Source organism: Carlito syrichta, unplaced genomic scaffold (genome assembly GCF_000164805.1).
Source record: "Carlito syrichta isolate Samal-C Ts95f unplaced genomic scaffold, Tarsius_syrichta-2.0.1 Scaffold288746, whole genome shotgun sequence".
NCBI classification, from domain to species: Eukaryota; Metazoa; Chordata; class Mammalia; order Primates; family Tarsiidae; genus Carlito; species Carlito syrichta.
In genome coordinates this window covers 1-15,960 of record NW_007232842.1, presented here as the reverse complement: position 1 = coordinate 15,960, position 15,960 = coordinate 1, and the positions used below count along the sequence as shown (strand labels likewise).

Genomic DNA, 15,960 nt, shown 5'->3' with positions numbered 1-15,960 from the left:
TATACTCTGGAGTCTTCCAGCGTTCACTATTCCAGTGCTAGAGAGGTAGGAAATACCACTAGACTGATAAGACAGCCCATTTTCTGACACTCTGTGTTAGAAGGTAGAATTCAGTGACACGGGATGGGAGCTTCTTATGTTCAATCCAGCCTAATTCTTCTGCCCAACCCATTTTAATTTTGCCTCTGAGTCCCCTGGAAAGAAAAGAACTGCTCCCTTAGTAGCATTAAAGCCAAATCTACCATCTTTACTGGTGAAGTTTTGGTTTGTTACAGGTTTGACCAGGTCTCCTTGGCCTTTCTTTTGAGGCTATGAGGGAGCTCGTTTCTGCTTCCCAATTTGATGGAGTGGAAGCCTGACCACCTACTGACCTCATCTCCGTTGTGTGGCTGTTGATAACGTGCTTCTCTTTCCAGTGCTCCAGAAGCAAAGCGGAAATAGCATAGCTGAGTCCAGTCCCCATGCCCTTTCATTTGTGTCTGTTTTGAGACAATGTTGGAGACATTGGAAAGGAGAAGTTGGCCATCTTGTTCCACCTTGACAATTGAGAATTATAGATCTGAACGAAGGTTGTAATGAAAAGAGGAAACTTTGGTGTGGAAGCCTGAAATGGAAGTCCGTCATGGAAAATGAGAGCAAAGACCAGTTTCTCATACTTTTGGTACCATTGAATAACTGAGTCATTGTGATAGTTGGCCATGTTTTCAAAGACTACCAAGTAAGATGTAGTGGGGCAGGTCTCCATTGATGGGAATAAAGCCAAAAGCCAAGGAGTATCAGAGTAACTACTATGATACTCAGTTGGGAGAAGAGACAATTAGAGCAGGAGATATAGGCAATTAATTTAAGAATAATGACTCAAATGGCAAAAGAGGGAAGCAGTTAGAGGAAAGCTTGGGGTGAAAAAAGACAACTACAATGTGCCATTACTGAGGTTAGGTCCTAGAGCAAAGTGTTGGGAGGGGTTTGAAAGAATCCACATTAGCTAGGATATCACTGCAACCTTGAACAAAGGTCCGTTGTATGGTACACATGACATCTCTGTTCTGGCATTCAGAAATTTGGCTGAACCATGGAGACAGAATTCCTCCAGGGTCCTTGGCTAATTGGTGAAGAGATTGATTGGTCTTAAGAAATAGCTAATAGATTTGCAGCTAATATGAGTAAGTTAGTGCTCTAGAAGTTCATTAGAAGTAAGATATCTATCACTTAAAAACTAAGTAGGTGGGGGCAAGGACGAAGTAAATTATTTCCACTTTGGTCATACTGAGTGTTGAAGGTCTACTGGAAATCCAGGAAGTAGGGTTTGAGAAGGGTTGTCTAGTAAGGACACAAAGAGTAGGACATGGCCGTCCATGTTCATTCATTTAACAAAGATGTGTTAAGCACCTGTAGCAGGTAGCAGGTAACAGGCACTAACCTATTCACTAGAGATACAAACATTTATTTACTTATTGTTTTTATTGCTCTTTGTTGACTTAGGGTCTCACTCTGTCACTCAAGCTGGAGCGCAGAGGCACAATCGTGGCTCACTGCAGCCTCAACCTCCTAGGCTCAGGGGATCCTTCCACCTCAGCCTCCTCAAATGACAAAAGGACTACAGACACACACTACCTCGCCTGGTTATTATTATACTTTATTTTTATAGACATGAAGTCTCACTACATTGCCCAGGCTGGCCTCAAACTCCAGAGTCCAAGCACTGTCTTCCCTCCTCAGCCTCCCAAAGCGCTGGGATTACAGATATGAGGCGCTGAGCCTGGCCTGAGATACATATATGTCTGTGAAGTCTTCCTGCAGCTGAGAGCTGAGGATGGAAAGATCCAGAGGGGAGTGGGTCTGAAATAGCTCTCAGGGCCGGTCTCCACTGAAAGCGTCGGTCCTGCTTTCCTTCCCTCAGCTATTCGGCTTAATTCTCCTTACTTTCATATAACCTGCACCTTTGATGACCCCCCCTTTTTTTCTATTTCCAGATGTCAGACAGAATTGACTGGTTACAAAGTCAAAGTGAAGTATGCAGAGTCGATGTCTATTCACCTGGAGACAACCAATCCCCCAAGTGGAAATTGGTAAGGGTCAATCTCCTTCTAAGAATATGTGGGTGACATCAACAGTAGCCTAATCCTGTCCACCACATCACCTACCTCTTACTTTTGAAGGGGGGATTCTTGGTGGGGGGGGTGGCACGTGCTCCTACAGAGCAAAAAATTCTCATCTACGGTTTTCTGGAAGAAATATGCTTGCCATATGGTATTTAGTAGGCAAAATGTGCCATAAGTGAAGAATATATGTGTGTATAACAGTTGTAAAATGTTGTTTTTCAAATAAATAGGATTGAGGATAAGTGTCTTCAAGACTCACAAAAAATATTTTTTGAAAAGTAGGATGCCTTAAAATTCTCAGAACTATAAACTCTCATCTAAGTAACATATGGCCGGGCTCGGTGGCTAAACCTGTAATCCCGTGCCTTGGGAGGTCGTGGTGAGTCAATTGCCTGAGCCCACGAGTTCAAGACCTGCCTGGGCAACTTGGCGAGACCTCATCTCTACAGTAAATCAAAAATTAGCCGGGTATGGTAGTGCGCGCCTGTAGTTCCGGCTCATTGGAAGGCTGAGGCAGAAGGATCGCCGGAGCCCAGCAGTCGAGGCTGCCGTGGCCGGGAGCAGCCACTGTACTCCAGTCTGGGCGATGGAGTAAGACTCCAACTCAAAAAACAAACAAACAAACAAAAAGTAACATAGTTGTTCTGCCTTCATCATTCAAAGCAAACATTTACTAAATAGTGTTAGGTATTGTATCAGGCAGGGTCCAATCAGAAGATAAAAACCACACCAGTTACTTACTATTACAAAATAAATTACTAGGAAAAGGTGGTAAGTATTAAAGGGCACAGGAGAGGACTTAGGAATTCCAGAAATAACAAATACAGAAAGCCGCTACGACCCCCAAGCCGAGAGAGAGTAAATGAGTAACTCACAGGGGTGATCTCAGAAGTGGCAACAGCTACCTCTCCCTCATCCTAAGCCGTTTTGCATCTCTTTGAAAAGAACAGGGCTACCACGGGAAAACTGCCAGAGATAACAGGTGAACCAGCAGGGAAACATTTTCCTCCCAATATAACAGTACATTGCTCCCCAGTGCCTTTCACTGACTAATCCAACAGCCAAAAGAGAAATGTTTAAAGGTCCCAGCTGTAGAACCACAAAGCAAGTGGGGTTTGGAGGGAGAGACTAAAGGCACAGAAATCAGTAACTGCGATGTGTGGTGGGTCAGGTGACCAGAAATAAACTAGAGTCCTCTCCTTTTAAGCGTCTCACAATCTAATGGAATCATTTTGTGATTCTTGTCCTTCATATTAACTTTTAGCAAACACCTATTTGCGTGTAATGTTACATGACCCATCTTCTTCTATATGTCCAAAATCAATTTGGTCTGCCTATATATAGCCCGAAAGAAAAAACACTAACAAATCTACATAAGACATTAAGACATATAGATAATCAATATCCAGGTAGAATTAGGGCCAACTACAATTGCTTTTATTAGGTCTTTGATTTATTTCACTTTCATTTGGAGTAACAAAAGGCAGATAAGTTTCAATGTTAAATCAAATGAACATAAATTTATTGATTCATTACCAAGTGAGAAACACTCTGAGAGATACAAAAGGGAATTAAACAGTTTCTGCCCCTGGGGACCTTATTATTCATTTTGGAAAAATAAAAAATATCCATATGAAAATATAAATATAATTTAAATGCTCTAAATAACTCTTGGACGTTAATGTAAAGAAGTTCATGATTACTTGCCAAATGAATTTTCTAGGAAGTAACTGCTATGAGTATTTAAATGGGTCATTTCAAAACAATGTGAAGTAGCCAGAGAACTTGCATAAAGTTTATAAAATTGAAGAGAAATAAGACAGGAAGATCTGTAATTGACTTCAAACTAAGCTGCTGAAGCAAAAGATGGATGAGCAGAGAAAATAAACCCATTAACCCTTTTTATTTCTTTTTTTTTTTTTTTTGAGTTGGAGTCTCACTCTGTCACCCAGACTGGAGTGCAGTGGCTGCTCCCGGCCACCGCGGCCTCGACCTGCTGGGCTCCGGCGATCCTTCCGCCTCCGCCTTCCATGTAGCTGGAACTACAGGCGTGCGCTACTACGCCCGTCTAATTTTTGGTTTATTGTAGAGATGAGGTCTCGTCCAGTTGCCCAGGTGGGTCTCGAACCCGTGGGCTCAGGCAATCCACTCACCTCAGCCTCCCAAAGTGCTGGGATTACAGGCTAAGCCACCGAGCCTGGCTCCATTAACCCTTTTTATATTCAACTTCATGAGCATGAAAATTCGCCATGGTCTTCACAGTCAGAGATGATTGGGCACCCTGTTTTCCCAACTTCTCAGGATGCTATTGTGTATGAAGAGGTAGGTTTCCAGGGGGCAAAGGGGTTTGAGAAGATGCATGTCTAATTGTAGACTGTGTTGATAAGAAATGTGGTACTTGATGTTTCAGTCTGTCACTGAGGCTACATCAACCACTTTTGCAAAGTCCTGTGGATAGAGTGGAATAATGGACATAAGATAACACACATTTTAGATTTAAGAAAACATAAACAGTAAAATCCTGTAAGTGCGGCAAGTTAGCAAAACTCTAAGGACTCCATTGTAAAGCTCTTGGCTATACTATAGGGTTTTTTTTGTTTGTTTTTAGTGTTATGTATGTCTCAAACCTCAATGATGGGAGGAGATGGGACAAGGACTCCAGGGTTTAAGTCCCTTAGAACAGTGGTTTTCCACCTGAAAATCATCTGATAAGGCGAGTGTTTTTAAACATACTAATGCCCGTGAATCAGAATATCTGGGGGTGAGACTTGAGCACCAACAGTTATTTTCAAAAGTGGGTTTAACATGCAGCCACACTGAAAACCTCTTAGCCAGGTGTGGTAGCGCACCTGTAGTTCCAGCTACTTGGAAGGCTGAGGTGGAAGGATTGCCGGAGCCCAGCAGGTCGAGGCTGTGGTGGCCGGAAGCGTACCACTGCACTCCAGTCTGGGTGACAGAGTGAGACTCCAACTCAAAAAAAAAGAGAGAAAAGAAAAGAAAAGAAAAGAAAACCTCTAACTTATCTGGGCTTGGTGGCTCATGCCTGTCATCCCAGCACTTTGAGAGGCGGAAGCAAGAAGATTGCCTGAGCTCAGGGATTCGAGAGTCTGAGCAACTTGGCAAGACCTCGTCTCTGTAGTAAATCAAGAAATTAGCTGGGCATGGTGGTGCACGCCTGTAGTTCTAGCTACTTGGAAGGGTGAGGCGGGAGGATCCCCTGAGCCCAGCAGGTCGAGTCTGCAGTGGCTGTGAGCGTGTCACTGCCCTCCAGTCCGGGTGACAGACTGAGACTCCAACTCAAAGATAAAAAAAAAAAAAGAAAGAAAGAAAACCTCCTTCTTAAAGGTGTCTTTGTTGTTGTTCCTTAATCAGAGCAAGCATTATAGTTGGAGACATGGAGGCCATAGCTATAGTCGTCACAGCACATAAGACTCGAAGGTTTTTATTACAAAATGGAAATTCCTGTGCCTAAGCCAATCAGCAGCTTTCCCCCCCAGAATCAGGCTGTGTGTTTACTCCGAGAGTGAGAATAATTTGCTCTCTGGAAGGGCAGAAAGCCGAGGGCTGCTACTAGCTAGATCCATGTCCATCCTGTTCACGCAGTCAAGCCATCACGGTGACACGGGTTTTGCAAAAAAGAAAACATGTATTCGCAAGGCTGCCAAGTGAGGAGGCCAGAGGGCAGCCTTCAAATCCACCTCCCTGAGGAGACTTAGGGATACCTGTGGGTTAGGGGAGTGGAGGGTCTCAGGTGTGGGGAAGGGTGGTTGGCAGTGGGCAAAATGAAGTGGCAGATTCGCTCCGCGCAGGCATAGTCGGGGCTCATAGCATTCTATAGGATAAGTGTACAAAAAGTGGCAGAGTTGGCATGATCTGAGGGTAGAGTTTTTCAGTCCTTTAATGTCAGAGGTCACCTCTCAAACACTTGTGCAGACCCAGGTGAAGTATAGGTGGTCCAACTGAGCTGGACAGGGGCTGGCTTAAGCTCCCGAAAAACGACGGAAGTGACCATTGCCATGGCGACCTATGCATGGTGTTCATCAAGTAGCCAGTGAAGGCTAAGTGTCCGTGTTCAGTGGTGAGGCCTCCAGCTACATGTTCTTGCTTCCTGGAAAAAGGAAGAAAAATAACAAAATGTAAGCTACCAAAGGCAAGCTAGGTGGGCAGGCCTGATCAAATTAACTCCTCAGCTTCAGGGCCACCAGCCACTTTAGGAACCCCCGTGGACTGTTGACTTGTCCTGGAAGAACTTGGAGGGCAAGGGGGTTTGGTGAGCCCCAGTCCCAGTAAATCCTCCACAAACACCAGCCGAGTTTTGAAATAAAAATTTTGAAATAAAGAGTTTTAAGTATAAAAGAAAATTGCATATGCTAATCTCCTTACCTGAAAGATAAGCTTGGAATTAACTTTCCATGAAGTAGAGAGAACACACAATAGAACCTGGCAAAGTGTTAACGCATTTACCAAATTTGCTTGAAGTTACTATGGATTAAAACTTGATTTCTGGAATTCCTGGCCACTTTATCACACTTCCACCCCGCCCCACCACCGCCCATTAGAGGAAGTATTTGTTTGACATGTTTTAGAAAAACGAGATCTCCAAAGAGTTTTTCGTCTACTTACATTCTTTAAATCTATCCTCATAGACTGAAAGTCAGTTGCCAGCAACAACATCTTCGCCCTCTAAGAGCTACACATTTCTTCATATAAGTATCTGGCCAATGGGCAAACTGTGGTACCTTGTTGTAGGCAAGATCATTGTCTTTTGTCTGCCACATTTCATCACACTTTCTTCTTTTCTCTCATTCTTATTTGTCAGTCAGTAAACTCTCAAACATCTATTAAAATTAGTGTTTACAAAGAGTTTACAGTTACATATTTGTTATATTATGATTTTTTAAAAGACAGCCTAGGCAACATGGTGAGACTTCGTCTCTACAAAAATACAAAAATTAGCTGGGCGTGGTGGTGCACCTGTAGTCCCAGTTATTTGGGAGGCTGAGGCAATAGGATTGCCTGGGCCCTGGAGGTTGAGGCTGTGGTGAGCTGTGATCGTGCCACTGCACTCTAGCCTGGGTAACAGAGCAAGACTCAGACTCAAAAAGAAAAAAAAAATCGAAACAAACAGACGAAAAAAATCCCAGTGGTCTTTAGTATAGTCACAGAGTATATTCACAGGTTTAGTATATTCCTTACTATCTAATTCCAAAATGTTTTCATCATACCCCAAAAAGAAATTCCATATCCATTAGCAGTCACTCTCTATTCCCTTCCTTCCCCTGCTCCTAGCAACTATTCAGCTACTTTCTGCCTTTATGGATTTGCTTATTCTGAATATTTAATATAAATAGAATCCTATGACTATGTGAAAAGAAATGGATAAAATAATAAACCCCGCATCTACACTCTAATAAGACTTTCCTGTACTTAGTTATAGCCCAATTATGGAAACATGCCCAATTGAAGACCACTGTGCCTATTTGTAAATAACTAGGGGGTATTCAACGATTATTTTCAAAAAAGGGTAAAATCAAAATTCCCATATAGATTGAAAAATGAACGTTAAGGATTTTGTTTAACTCATTAATGAGGAAATTGGTGAGGTATTACAACCAACTTAAAGGAGAATAAAGATGCACTTGAAGACCAGGAATATGAAAGAATGTGCAAGCCGGGCTCGGTGGCTCAGTTTGTAATCCCACGCCTTTGGGAGGCTGGGGTGAGTGGATTGCCTGAGCTCGCGGGTTCGAGACCCACCTGGGCAGCGAGACCTCATCTCTACAATAAATCAAAAAATCAGCCGGGCGTGGTAGCACATGCCTGTAATTCCGGCTACTCGGAAGGCTGAGGCAGAAGGATCGCCGCAGCCCAGCAGGTCGAGGCTGCGGTGGCCGGAAGCGGCCACTGCACTCCAGTCTGGGTGACAGAGTGAGACTCCAACTCAAAAAAAAAAAAAAAAAGGAAGAATGTGCAAATGGAGGCAAAACTGGCCTGTTTCACAGTGGAGAAGACAGGCCAGCTGAACTCCCATGGCCAAAATTTACATGTTGATAGACAAGAATTATTTTGCATTGCTCTTAATGATCTACAGCTTACAGAGTTGTAAAAGAGCTCCCACAGACTTAGAATCAAGTAATGTGGAAGGGCATAGACAACACTTACTCTATAGACTGTAGGTTATAAACTGTAGACAATGCTTAATTTTCTGCTGAGCCCAATATTTTTCCCTATGATCAAGATTATTCTTGATCACAAAATGAGGTTGGTGTCATCAGATTTGGCCTGATTATTTACATAGGAGCTTGATAGGCCTTGTTAAGTTTGCTTTCCTGAAAGTTTTCATAAGGAATGTCAGATTCGATTTTTAAAGACCTTTCTTAATTGGCTATTGTGTGATTAGGAAGTCAAGCCCAAGGGGCTCTCACCAACAGGTTTTACCTGCAGTTCCTAGAAAAACAGCTGGTACACAATTGATGTCTCTGAAAATATTGTTCCAGGTTATAGTCCCAACCACTAATATTAATCATAACTTTTAACCAAAGTACTTTCTATTTCACAATGAAAACCTAGAGGGGGAGTGTGTGATTGTAAACTATCACACACCAGCTACACAGATACACAGAATTCATGAACACATATGGAGACAACTTCCAACAGCCACATACATTCCGGATATGACCTCTCTAAGTGGCAAAAAGGAGAATATTTATTAACAGACTCAAAGACATAGGCACTCTATAATAAAAATAAGAAGCAAAAGCCTGTAAACTTTATGCTTAGCCATCAATGCTTCAGTATTCTCTCTTACTTAGACATGACTGAATGAATCACATCTAATTATACTTAGATATGTATTCAGAGAATATAGATTTTCTAACTCAATTTAATAGCACTTCAGTATTTTAAGTTACATAAAGATGTTGGAAATTTATCATCAAGCTGGCATACCATAAAATATAATAACTGTTGAAATAAAGTTTTTAGGAATAGTTTTTCAACTTAGTTAAACACAAATTTACATTTTTCATAATCTTCAACATTAAGTAGAAGTAATACTAGCTTATTGTATCTTTATAACCTGTATAAGTTTATGAAGAGCATATCAAAGTAAAACTAAAATGTACACTTTAATATACTTAACAGTGACAAATCAGAAAAAACACAGTTGTTATTTATTGAACCAAAATTACTAAACTAGTATCATTTACCTAATTTATGTGAACTTGTGTTCCTGAAATGTTTCTGAGTTAGTCTATTTAAAAAGTACTATACTTTTTCACTAGCATTCCCTTCTAATACTTTATGTATTAGAAATTCGATTTCCTTATCTTGTGGGGATCTCAAGATTATTCAATTTACATAAGCATTTTTTATATGCATGTATAAGTCAATTGGAATAGAGATCCTTTAATTGAAGAGACTTTACATGTAACTTAATAATACCATCTGGAGAAAGACATTACTACTTACAACTAAGGCTTTTCTGAAGTACAGACACAATGACACAGACACTGATAGAGACAGTTTAAAGCTTCAGTACTAAACTTTCAGCCATGTGTCAAAAGTAGAGAAAGAAGCATAAAACTCATTTATCAAAGAGTTCTTCTTTCACGTGGGCACAAAATTCTGAATTGTCCAAGATGGACGAAAAATACTAGCAAAACAAGTATTCTGCTGTCCTTCACCCAACAGACAATAGAGCTCTATAATCCATTAATCTACTAAAGATGTCACCAAATGGGCAGACAGTAAAATCAAACTTCCAGTCATTGCTGCCACCAATGATTATTGGCCCTAAACAACCAAAACAAAATTAGTAGAGAGGAAAAATAAAACTGGAAAAACAAAATGTCTACAAAGTTCTCTTGCCACTCTGGGAACCAAGAAAACTCTTTGCACCTGGTACACCTCTCTCAAGATGCAGTTTACCTCCCAGGTAAACTAGGTGTGAGGTTCAAAGGTCACAAATAGATCAGAAGTATTGACATGCATGTGCACATGCAGGCAAAGCCAACCTTCTCCACAGCAGGAGAGGAAGTCTCCTTAAACGTCTGTAGACAAGAATTATGTTGCACTGCTACCAGTTACCTACAGTTTCGAGTTGTAAAATAACTCTAAGAAAATGAGAATCGAATAATGTGGAAGGGTATGATATAGATGACATATAAATTTTTCACTGCAATACAAGATATTCCCTGTAGTAGCTACTATTCAAATTAGGAGAACCATTTGGGAGGATTTTGAAACAAGGATTGTGGTCCTTAACCCAACATGGTCCAAGCAGCCTAAACCAGTCCTGCAGAAGACTAGTACAATTGCTTTTCTCTTCTTTCCCAGTCATCAAAACTCAGCAGGGTGCTAGAGGGGTGGAGTGCCCTGGTTTTAGAGTCAGAACTGGATTTGAATAACAGCCATGGACCAGCTGTGAGAAGCTAGCCAAGCTGTTTGACTTCTCTAAGCCTCTGTTTTCTTATCTATGAAACTGAAAGAGTAAAACCTACCTTATAGGCTGAGTATGAAGATAAAACTAATGTGTGTAAAGCATTTAGCTTTTAGTTCTTGGCAAACATTACAAGTATTTAACAAATAGTAGCTGTTCACTGTATAATGCTTGACAATAAAAATACCAAATTATACTTTAAGGATGGGCAATATTCGTGGTCATTTACAGAGAGGCATATTCACTCCAGTAACTACAGTGATGCCTTATATTTGGTAGTAAGTAGGACACTTTGATATACACTATCCTATTTTGTTCTATGTCCAAGTGAAAAGAGTTTTTCCCACTTATAGATGATGGTACAGTATGTAAATATATAAATATGTGCATGTGTTTATCAAAGCTGGTGATCCAAGGATTGATCGAAGAATCTGTATTCACATAAAATTAACAAACTACCCATAGATATTAACTCTTCAATTATAAATCAGATTGTGAACGCAAGTGATGTCAGTTAGTCCTTTGGAAGCCGTTTGACATACCAAGATTGTGTTTGTTTGGGAGGCCAAGGCAAGAGGATTGCCTGAGCTCAGATATTGGAGACCAGCCTGGGCAACATATCGAGACCTTGTCTCTACAATAAATTAAAAAAAAAAATTAGCCAGGTATAGTAGCACAGGCCTATGGCTCCAGCTTGGAAGGCTGAGGTGGAAGGATCACCTGAGCCCAACAGATCGAGGCTGCGTTGGCCGTGAGCATGCCATTGCACTCCAGGCTGGGTGAGAGAGTGAGACCCCCAACTCAAAAAAAAAATTGTGTTTGTGTAGCCTGACAGAAGGATTAATTATGCATAATTGTCCTTGAATTTTCTTAGTTTTATAGAAAACTACTTGTAATAAGAGGCCTACATAAAAACAGGTAAACCACAGACAATAGCAACTAATAATCAATGTAAGAAAAAAAATCTACTAATTCAGGTCAAATGCTATCTCTTCTGTGTAGCTGATGACTATCAGATTTGAAGGATAGTTGTTAGAAGCAATAAAATGTAGTACCTGAGAGCACAGGATCTGGGGCCAGACTATCAGAGTTGAAATTTCTGCTGTAATACTGTTGAGATTAGCTGTATTGTGCCATTAGCGGTACTAGTGGTATTAACTGTTTGAGGGGGGACCAAAAAAATCACCTGGAATTTTTTTTTGGAGGGTGGGCCTTTTGTCGGGTTTCCCCCTCTAGGTAAGTGTTCTGGGAAGCCATGGGCATCGGTGTACCAGCTAGCGTTGTTGCGAGAGGCTGCCTTTGGTTTAGGTCAATTTCTTCTGCAGATTCTTTCAATGAGTTTGCCCATTTTGTGATGGGTGATTTACAATACAAGCGCACCTGCCTACACCGCCCTGAGTGTTCAGCAATTTTTGACCAAAAACAGCATGACCCCCGAGCTCCACCCTCCCCATACGCCTGATCTCGCCCTGAGCAACTTTCCTTCCCTGGATGAAAAAAGTCCTCAGAGGGAAACATTTTGCTGATGTGGAAGAGATGAAACAAAAAATGGCGGACGGACTAAAAGGCATCATAATTGATGAGTTCAAAAACTGTTTTGAACAGTGGAAAAAGCATCTCAATAGGTGTATTGTGTCAAACAGAGTGCTTTCAAGGAGAATGAAGTTTAAACATATAAGACTAATACACAATCTTTTATACATTCCTATTTGGGGAGGTCACCCCTCATACTGCTGTTGGAATTCGCTATATTATTTCAAATGTATAGCTCACTTAAACTTTCAGTTATTCGATTTCCTCCTCAGTAAAATAAGGATAATAACAGAGCTAACATTTAGGTTCATTATAACAATATTAAATGAGATTATAGCCTTACAATAACTGGAACAGTGCCCAATACATAGTAAGCACTCGATACATGTTGTTTACATTTACTGCAAAGATGGAGCAAGCTTGAGAGGCATGACACTTTTAACTAACCTGTGAGGTCGTTCTGAAAATCACCTGTCTTTACTTTGCTGTGGTCAGATGAATCTTTCTTTATTTTGAAGGATGCCTCAACGGATCCTGTCAGAGTGCTCAGCTGGCTCCGCAGAGACCTAGAGAAAAGTACAGCAGGGTTCCAAGACGTCAGGTTCCAGCCCAGAGAATCATCCCCTGGGGAGACGACCAACGCAGAAGACCCCTCCAAAGCTTTCTCTGTGGACTATTACAACACCACCACCAAGGGCAGTCCAGGGAGATTGCATTTTAAGATCTCCCACAAAGAGAATCCCTGCCAGGGCCCCAGGGCCCAAATTGGTAACAAGAGTTCAGTAGATGAAGTTTCCTTCTATGCTAATCGCCTCACAAATCTAGTCATAGCTATGGCCCGCAAGGAGATTAATGAGACAATCGATGGTTCTGGAAACAAATGTATCCATCAGTCATTGTATGTGGGAGATGAACCCCCTCCCAACAAATCCCTGAGTAACATGGCATCAGAGCTGGTGAATGAGACCGTCTCTGCGTGTGCCGGGAATGCTGTCCCAGACAAGGCTCCACGCTCTGGAGACAGAGCCTCCGGGTCATTACAGAGTCTCCGTAATTTGAAATACAAGTCCACTGTGAAGATCAAGGAGAGCAACAAGGGCAGCCAGGGCCCTTCCAGGAAGTCTTTCTTCTTTAAGGAGGTGCTAGAATCTCGCAATGCGGGTGATACCAGGGAGGGTGGAAGAAGGCTATTTCGAGGGCAGGAAAGGCCTGACGACTTTACAGCTCCTGTCAGTGATGGGATCATGATGTATGCCAACAGCGTGGTGTCTGATATGATGGCTTCCATCATGAGGACACTGAGGATCCAAGTCAAAGACACAACCATCATCACCATCGTGTTGAAGAAGGTTCTGCTCAAGCATACGAAAGAGGTGGTCTCCGATCTCATTGACTCCTTCATGAAGAACCTCCACAGTGCCACAGGGACCCTCATGACTGATGAAGACTTTGTCTCGGCGGTGAAAAGAAATGTCTTCTCTCATGGAAGCCAAAAGTCCTCTGACATCATGAACGCCATGCTGAGTAAGCTATACGATGTGATGTTCGCCAAGAAGGTGCCTGAGATTATCAGAAAAACTGAGGACAGGTCTGAGAGTTTTTCCCTTTTCTCCACGAAAGGAAAGGGTGACCCCAAAAACCGAAATGTGAACTTTGCAATGAAATCGGTAGACGAATTGAGAGAAAAGGTATATCCGGCATCCAAACCAGCGAAGGAGAAGACTTGTGCCGAAACTCTGAGTGAACACATCATCAAGGAGGGGCTGTCCCTCTGGCATGACAGTCAACAGAACAAATGTAAATCTCCAGGTTTGCAGCGGGCAGCAAGTGGTGCTCCCAACAAACAGTATATGTCTGCACCTGACATTCCCTTGGGGTATTCTCATGATGCTTGTGACCTCAGCCCTCCTCTGTGTCACCCAGAGGAACCTGAGGATTTGATGTGTGATTCAAAGTCCTGGGCCAAGGACCTGATTGTATCTGCCCTACTTCTGATTCAACACCACCTGGCCCTGGGAGGAAGAATGGATGCAGGGAGCTTCCTTGAAGCCGCTAGCACCACCAACTTTTCTACCAACAAGCCCCCTGAAGTTTCCAATAAGTCCTGCGTCAACCAAGAACAAGCAGAAAAGAAGACTCTAATGAGTGTTTTCTTCAATTTTATACGGAACTTACTTAGTGAGACAATTTTCAAGAGTGGCCACAGCCCTGAACCCAAGGTGCCGGAAGAGCCAGTCAGGGAAGAAGATAGGCACCGGTGTGAAAGAACTATGACCCCTTCTTCTGCCAGCCCATGTGAATGTGATGAGGCTGGTGGTCCCCTTTCTGGGATGACCAAGATGATAGTCAACCAGCCAGATGGCGACATGGATGGGAAGATGGTAGAACATCTGATGGATTCAGTGATGAAGCTGTGTCTCATCATTGCCAAGTCCTGTGACTCCCACTTGACAGAGCTGGGAGACGAGAACTCTGGAGATGCCGGTGGGCCCACAACAGCCTTCCCAGATAATTTGTATGATTGTTTAGCAGTCAAGGGGACAGAGACAGCAGAAGCCATCCTGCAGAATGCCTATCAGGCTATCCATAGTGAACTGAGAGGTGCCTCAAGACAGTCCCCTGAAGAGTGTCCAGCACCCAAGATCATTGTCAGCAATCACAAACTCATGGACACAAGTCCAGACAAGCAACTCCAAGCCGTCCTTCAATGGGTGGCTGCCTCTGAGCTCAATGTCCCTATTTTGTACTTTGCTGGTGATGATGAAGAGATCCAGGAGAAGGTAAGAAACAAAAGTCAGAGGACTTTGGAAAGTTTTGTTGAGTGTTAATAGGGATTTTAAGTTCTGGTTTCTTTCTAAATGGGAAGCTAGCCACAGGAAAGGTAAAATGGCAACAGGAGGATTTGAAGATTTTGCCTCTTGGAAAAGAAAATGGATACGGCAAAATTCTATCTTGCCCAATGAGATGCATAGCAAAGGGGCAAAAAAAGGATAAGTGATATTTTTCTCTGTTTTCTTCATTTTGCGGTAGGTGCACACAGATAAGGAACCTTTAAATAATTTGGTGGAAGAATCTGATTAAGATCTGGGCTTCAGTCTGAGCTTTGGATACAACTCCATTGCTCAAAGGTGAAATGAGGCTGCGGAAAGTATCCCCGGGAAGTGTTAGGGAGTGGGGCCGAAGGTCTGGATTTATGACCTGTTCAAACCTGTCACAACTCTCTTAGTTGGTTGTCTGGGTGATGTTGGGAATTTGAAGGGATTCAATAAATAACCCCCCCCCACACACACACTCTAAATTCTAAATCAGCTGAAAAGTAAGACGAAAGCATAAGGCTGATGAGAAATCAAGATGGATGAGTTGCCTTCTAAGTACTTGCCATCCACAAAAGGTGCCCAGCGAGCCTTGGAACTGCTCACTGAAGGGATAGCTTGAGTCTGGAGAGGGCACACGCTGACCCAAGACACTGCTGCCTCATACCACGGAACAGGGATTCAAAAAGAGAGACCAAGCCGGGCTCGGTGGCTCAGCCTGTAATCCCGCGCCTTGGGAGGCTGAGGTGAGTGGATTGCCTGAGCCCGCAGGTTCAAGACCCACCTGGGCAACTTGAAGAGACCTCACCTCTACAATAAATCAAAAAATCGGCCGGATGTAGTAGTGTGCGCCTGTAGTTCCAGCTGCTTGGCAGGCTGAGGCAGAAGGATCGCCTGAGCCCGGCAGGTCGAGGCTGCGGTGGCCGGATCGGTCACTGCACTCCAGTCTGGGCGACAGAGTGAGACTCCAACTCAAAAAAACCCCAAAACAAAACAAAAAGAGAGACCGTTCCCACAACACTACACACACACACACACACACACACACACACACACACACACACACACACAC

At 42.7% G+C, this 15,960-nt stretch overlaps 1 protein-coding gene across 1 annotated transcript; it reads left to right on the top strand.

The window, feature by feature from the left end:
* Positions 1 to 1,973: 1,973 nt before the first annotated feature.
* AKAP3 (A-kinase anchoring protein 3) lies at positions 1,974 to 14,855 on the top strand (the record flags this gene model as incomplete). Its single annotated transcript, XM_008053843.1, has 2 exons — positions 1,974 to 2,069; positions 12,594 to 14,855. Coding segments are annotated over exons 1-2 (2,358 nt in total), but the record flags the coding sequence as incomplete, so codon positions are not given.
* Positions 14,856 to 15,960: the final 1,105 nt, after the last annotated feature.